Source organism: Pistacia vera, unplaced genomic scaffold, assembly GCF_008641045.1.
Source record: "Pistacia vera cultivar Batoury unplaced genomic scaffold, PisVer_v2 Contig140, whole genome shotgun sequence".
In the NCBI taxonomy this organism is placed as follows: Eukaryota; Viridiplantae; Streptophyta; class Magnoliopsida; order Sapindales; family Anacardiaceae; genus Pistacia; species Pistacia vera.
This window is the reverse complement of record NW_022195467.1, coordinates 363,090-369,725: the sequence shown is the minus strand read 5'-3', so window position 1 is coordinate 369,725 and position 6,636 is coordinate 363,090. Positions and strand designations below refer to the sequence as shown.

The 6,636-nt window shown below is 37.0% G+C and overlaps 1 protein-coding gene across 1 annotated transcript; it reads right to left on the bottom strand.

The window, feature by feature from the left end:
* Positions 1–4,777: 4,777 nt before the first annotated feature.
* Positions 4,778–5,999, bottom strand: LOC116123139 (AT-hook motif nuclear-localized protein 17). The gene has a single exon (XM_031408942.1). The coding sequence runs from the start codon at positions 5,729–5,731 to the stop codon at positions 4,796–4,798; it is 936 nt and encodes a 311-aa protein (XP_031264802.1). The 5' UTR covers positions 5,732–5,999; the 3' UTR covers positions 4,778–4,795.
* Positions 6,000–6,636: the final 637 nt, after the last annotated feature.

Here is a 6,636-nt window from a genome sequence, read left to right as displayed (position 1 = left end):
ACAAACACTTAAAAAAAACAATCAAAATTCATCTCCATCAACAATCTCCTTTCAAAACAATACCAAACAAACTTTGATTTCGCCAAAAAATCACAAACCCTAAGGGAAGGGCCGTTGGTGAACGGTGGGTAACCGGGATTGAGGATGATGGGAGTTTTGGAGGGGGGATGTCGACGAAGCAAACGGTGGTCTCGGTGGTGATTTCTGGTGCTTAGATCAACTGAAATTTGGTTGGAAATGCTCGACGACCGCATGAAAACCCTAAAGTGGCGTAAACAATTGAGGAGTGATTGTGGGTGGGGGGATGCCGGTGAGTTGAATGGTGGTGACGGGGTCTATTTTCGGTGTCAAAATTGGTTGAAATTTGGGCTGAGGCGTGTGAACCTTTGATTTGCGGTGCCTGGCGAATGGGGGTTGATCTTTGGTGAGGGTATTTTTGTCTTCACAATGAATATTACTGTATCTAACGAAAATTATAAACAGAAGATAACGTTTGGATAGTAAAGTTGTATTTTAAAACTTGTTGGATTAGAAAGTGTCATTAGGCTGTTAGTTGGGTGGGAAAAAGTCGTTTACTCTTAATTACAAATATTGCCTGCCTGTATCTCACTTGTTTGACCATGAAATATTAATCCAGGGTTCTGTGTTTAAAGGAAACCAGAAGTAAAAACAGAGGTAACTATGGTTATGGTTTATGAACCTTGATGGCCGCCACAGGAGACCTAGAATCTTCAAGCACTGGAATTAATAGCATGTTGGGCTACTTACAGTTAAATTATTTCGGGTGCAAGAACAACAAAATAAAATGATGATGTGGATGATCTGGTGGATATGGAGATGGCGGCAGCTGCAAAAGTCAGCTCCATGGAAAGAAAGCCCCCACCACAAAAAATTCTTTAATTTCCAAATGCACTTTAATCCCATCACCATTTTGTTCCATTTCTTCAATGAACTGATCTAGACAATTGAGATGATATGGGACCCTCAGCTTTCAAGTTGCTTAATTGGTTGGTCTAGTCCTGTTGTTCGTCAAATTCATTCCACGACTGAATCTTTCTCATGAGAACGCTAAACGGGGCTGCCCCACCATAATGCAACTTACTAGTCAGATTCCAGATTGTACTACTGCCCCTGAATATACAAAAACAATACCAGCTGGAGGCCTAGTCACTCTATTTTAGGCATGAATTATAGATCCAGTACTAATTGAGACGAGATTTCAAATGGATTCATTAAGTGCATGTGTAGGCATTTTATATACAAGGGGTGTAGCACTAGCATTAGCATATAAAAAAAGTTAGTAAGGGTTTTCGATGAGTCGGCGGACACGCAAGAATCCCTTATGTTTAGATGTCGACGAAAGCAACTACACACCCAACACTTTTGATTCTTTATCACAATTTTGGCTTCGCTTTCTGTAATTCTTCATACTTTTAATTACATAAGTATCTCCCCATAAACCTTTTTCTTACTTTCACACTCATCACTTTCATCTATTCTAAACTTCAACAAACACCCGGAAACTTTTAACACAGTAAATGAATGATAGTTATTGACAGTCTGCTCACCACGATCACAAAGGATTCTATTGAGAAATTTGGTGTCAATTTCAAAGATCACACGGGGCAATCTTCTCGTTCTATCATCAGTTTGTAACCATGCATTTTGTAGGATACAACTTTTTTCTCTTTTTAAAGCTGAAAATTAAAGAAAACAAAACAGAATTAATTGAAGCTTATATAAGAGTATACCGTATGGCGGAAACAAATTTTGGTAAGGAACACAAGTCAAAAAAGGAAGGGTGGTTGGATTCTTTTGTCCTAATTAATGTAACCAATAAGCTGTCAGAACATTACTTTGTTGAAGAGATCTTTTAGCTAGGATTTTTACAAATGCTCAATGGACATACACGACATTAAGAAATCGCCGACAGACTGAAAACAAGAAGTCAACTGTTAACGGCGAAAAAGATCAGATGGATGAAGCATTTTCATAATCATTAAGGTAAATCAATGAAGGACAAAGACAAAGTTGTTGGTGAATTATGATGATCTATCATAAAGTTAATACACTGCGTTTGAAACAAATGGTCAAGAAAAGGGGCGCCATGTTTTTGAAGAATAATATAAATGTGCACGATGCAATGGCTGAAAATTTCCATGCCTGCAGCTTGACAATGATCTCCATTTAATCCAAATGTTAATTGTACCTAACGGAGGGTGAAAAAGGAAGACAAAGCTCACAAGAAGAGTCGTATTGAAGACTTGAAGTGCATAATTACCGTCATCAATGAACGGTGGCAAGAAGCAATATGAGAAATGTAGCCACCAACCAAATTTGACTTGAGAAATTGCACTGCTAACCACTCTGTGAAAAATGACTTCCATGCATGTGATTGTGCTTAAGCATTCTCAGTTCACGCTTCCGTTTTTGAATCATGATTAAATATGTGTCATTTGATCTTATACAGCACTTAAAAGAAAATTTCGAATCAATAACTGAAAAAATTATTCTCACTTAATAATGTCTAATTAAAACTAAAAAATATGAACCGGTTTTTGTTCATATTTGATCCCTTCTTTAGGTTTGGAATTCAGATTCGCACTTGAAACTAATATTTTCTGTAGTTTTTTGTTTGTGTTTTTTAATCGATAGAAAATAAATAAATAAATTCATCTGCAATCACTTCTCTCAAATGCTTGATAATGGTGTGGATTATATTAGTTTGAAGTAAAATTGATAAATAGTGGAGATCAAAAGGAGATAGAATATGGTTCTAGTTTCTATATATGTATGAGGGTTTCCAAGTGATTTCTTAAACGTGGGATAAGAATCAAGGATTAGATCCATATATAATAGATCATGCTTCCAAATTTACAAAGGATTTGATCATGTTCACTTACATATATTTCTCAAACCATTGAAATTATTATCAAAATCACCACACGAATGGATATGGAACACCGAACACCCCTAATACTTCACCTTAAGATTTTTGCTCTTCTTACAAAATATAATATCCTATTCTATGTGCAGAAACTTAGATTAATTTAAAGCCAATATAAAAGAAATAATATTAGATTTATTTCTTTTCCGTTAAAGCCAAGCTTAGATTTGTTTCTTTTCCGTTAAAGCCAAGCTTAGATTTATTTCTTTTCCGTTAAATAATATTACTATTCTCTATTCATTTTTATTATTATTATTATTATATGAGTAGGAACTAAATTTTTTTTAATGATCGGCTTGTTCGATCATACTTATATATTCTTCAATTAATCTTTTGAGACTTTAAAACTGTCGACTAGATAAAAGTTTTAGTGATTATCCATATTAATACTCGAAGAAGTATTCGAACTCAATAAACTCAAGATTTATTGAGTAATACACCCAAATATCCCTAGTAAGAATTATATTTCATTATGCTCTAATTGATCCATAGCCACTTTATTAATATTTTTAGATAAAAAAATTACTAAAACAAACATAAAATGAAAATGATTAATAGGATTTACAAGATGTTTAGTGTGTGAAACATAAAATGAAATGATTAATGGGATTTACTAAACGTTTTTCATTTTATGTTTCAGACACTAAACATCTAGTAAATCCTATTAATCATATATGTAATATTGATTGAAGAATTCTCAATTTGATTATATAAAAAACAGAAGTTCAAACATTGGTTAGGATTCAAATCTAGGGAATAGATAAACAAGTTGATGGGCTATAGCTACTACTAGGACACGGATATTACAGAAGTTGCACAGATCAATTACTCATTGTGGACCCAAAGAAAGAGAGAGAGAGGAATGACCGAACGAACTTCAATCAAAATTTCATACCAGAGATTGAAACTTTTATATATTTATTTATCAATAAAAGAAAAGAAATTGAAATGATACTCATAAATGTATCGGGTTTCAATTCACACATCAGAAACAATTCTCAGCAGCGGTCTTTATGATAGTGAAGAATCAAAATGATAGATAGAAACAAATGCAAATGCAGAAGATGATAGACAGCTAGGTGAAGGCTATCTTGCCATCAATGTGTTTTCTTTTTGCCCATCAATTTAACAAAGTAAGTGGACACACGAAAGAGACAAACCAAAGTACAGATTGGATCAGAATCAGATAATAGATAGATAGATAGACAGAAAGAAAAATCAAAGTTGGGGTTTTAGAGAGCTTTCAATAAAACGTATTGGATAAACCAATTCCTTCACTCTCTCTCTTATCTTCTCTGCACCTGCTGCAATCAAAAAGAACTGGCAAGAATAACCCTAGCCACGTTCTCTACTGCCATACGTTTTATCAATTCAAGAACCCAATACACAAAATTAAAGTTATGAACCAGAATAACATTTATCTTCACCCACTGCTTCTGCTACAGCCCTCCTAATGAAATTACCAGTTCAGTTTCAAACTTCAAAGAAAAGCGCCTGTTCAAACTTCAAGCCTAGCCAGCCTATTACTATTGCACTATTCTTCATAAATCTAACCACATATCTACCGCCTAATACTCCAGTCAGAGACGTTGATTTTGACGTAAGATCACAGCCATTAAAGATACCTGCCAGCTTTATCAGTTTTCTTTTAACTCAAACATACAAAAAGTCCAAAATATACTGTAATTTGTACTGGATAATTAGCATTAACACCATGAAAATTTGAAATTAAACAAGGGAGTAATTAATCATCTTCACAAACAAAAAAAACTAACCACGAAAATCAACGTAAATCTAAAGTTTGATTGATTCACAGGAAAAGGTAGAAAAAGAAAAAGGAAAAAAAACTCAATAAGGCGGTGGTGGTGGTGGTGGTCTAGCGGTGGGTGCCCATATCACGTCACCACCAGGCAAATGACAACTATACATGGACATACCACATGACTCTCCTCCTGCCACTTGTCCACTCTCAGCCCCTCCGCCACCACCACTTGAACCAACTGGCGATTGCCCTTCACCGCCGCCACCTGAAACCGAAGTCCTTGGCTCATCCTGAACAGGCAGCCGATGATACGATGGATTGTTGAACGTAGCCGCGACCACGAACACGGTCCCAGCCGCTATTAGTTGGCCAACCACGGACCCTCCAACGATCTGTCCTTGTGGACCCGCCAAGGATATCGCGAATATGTTTGGTACCGGAGGACACGAAGCGTTTTGCGGCAAGAATGTCGCCGAGATGGAGAGAATGTCGAATCTTCCGTGAAAGGTTATCGTGGCGCCAGGAGTTGCGGAGGGCTGGCGGAGAGTAACGTTAGCGACGGTTCCAGAGCCGGTGAGGACACAGATTCCAATACTCTTGCGGCGGCAGAAGTTTGAAATAGCTTCAACGACGTCGTTCCCACCAGGGACTTCGAGAATGTAAGGGCTCATGACAGGTTCGGGCTCGCGGGTTATAAAAACAGGGGGTTTGGGCTTATTTTTGGAGCCCGGTGGTCTGCCTCTAGGGCGGCGAACGACTTCAATAGTGGCTCCATCACCGGGCTCATGTTGCTTGAGTTTAGGCGTGGTTGGTGTGGTGGTGGCTGCAGAGTTGTGGCTGTTGGTTTCTTCTTCAGAGGTTTGAGAATCACGTGAAAGTTGAAAGTGATGAGAGAAAGGATGCTGATGCTGTTGCTGTTGCTGTTGCTGAAGGTGTTGATGCTGGTGTTGTTGTTGGTGATGAAGCTTTGCGAACATGTTGGGGGAGTTTGAGGTTTTGGGTTCCACATATTCACCTTTCATGTTTTGGTTTTTGTATAATATTTGTTTGTAAAAAATATTTTTATAATTTAAAATTTGGGGGTTTTGTTATATTTTATTAAAGAGGTGATGTATGTATGTATGAAGGAAGTGATTGGCTGGTAACAAAAGAAAAGAGAAAGAAGAAGGTGGAGATGGGTTGAGTTTGGGGAGAAAGAGCAAGAAGATAGAGAGTAGTCTGTAGATTTGTTTTATAATAAATGAGATAGAGATTGGGAGGTCAAGTTATGAAAAGATTGATGAGAGAGAAGAAGAAGGGTGGTGGTGGGTGAGCTTGGAAACTAAGTAAAGACTAATGGCGCCGCTGGTTGGAGACTTAAAGTGGGGTCCATTAATGAGGGCAGACATGTCAATGTCACTGAATTTGGGGTATTGGTTAGCTCAACCTTACACCGCCTTTGCTTTTTATTTTATTTTTTAATTTTCAAGTTTTTACTGTTTTATGAAAGAGAAAGAGAGTGAGAGACAGATGGGAAGAGTATTTTGGGTAATCTCTATCTCTCTCTCTCTCTCTCTTCCCCGACCGAGTAGATTGATTAAGACTTGTTGATGTTAATGTTTTTGGGTTATGGGGGACGCCCTTTATATGTTCTTCTTTCATATTCATGTATAGGACACCTAGTCTTTTTATTTAAATGATGGCAGCAGAGCAACATCAATATGGCCTCGTTTTTCTTGTATAAATTCAAATCCTCTAGCTCACTTAATTTGACGAGAACCTTCCTTTTCTAATGTTCTTCTATACACGCAGCATGCAAGTTTGGATTATTTTGAATAGGATGACTTTGATAATCATTTTTGCTTAGGATGCACATCTACATTTACCCTATATCTTAAAACTCTTGAGAGAAACTATTACTTTTCCTTATTTTTAACCAAAGTGGACC

Excerpts from the sequence above, each read along its gene's own strand:
- LOC116123139 (XM_031408942.1), bottom strand. The coding sequence starts at position 5,731 with ATGAAAGGTGAATATGTGGAACCCAAAACCTCAAACTCCCCCAACATG.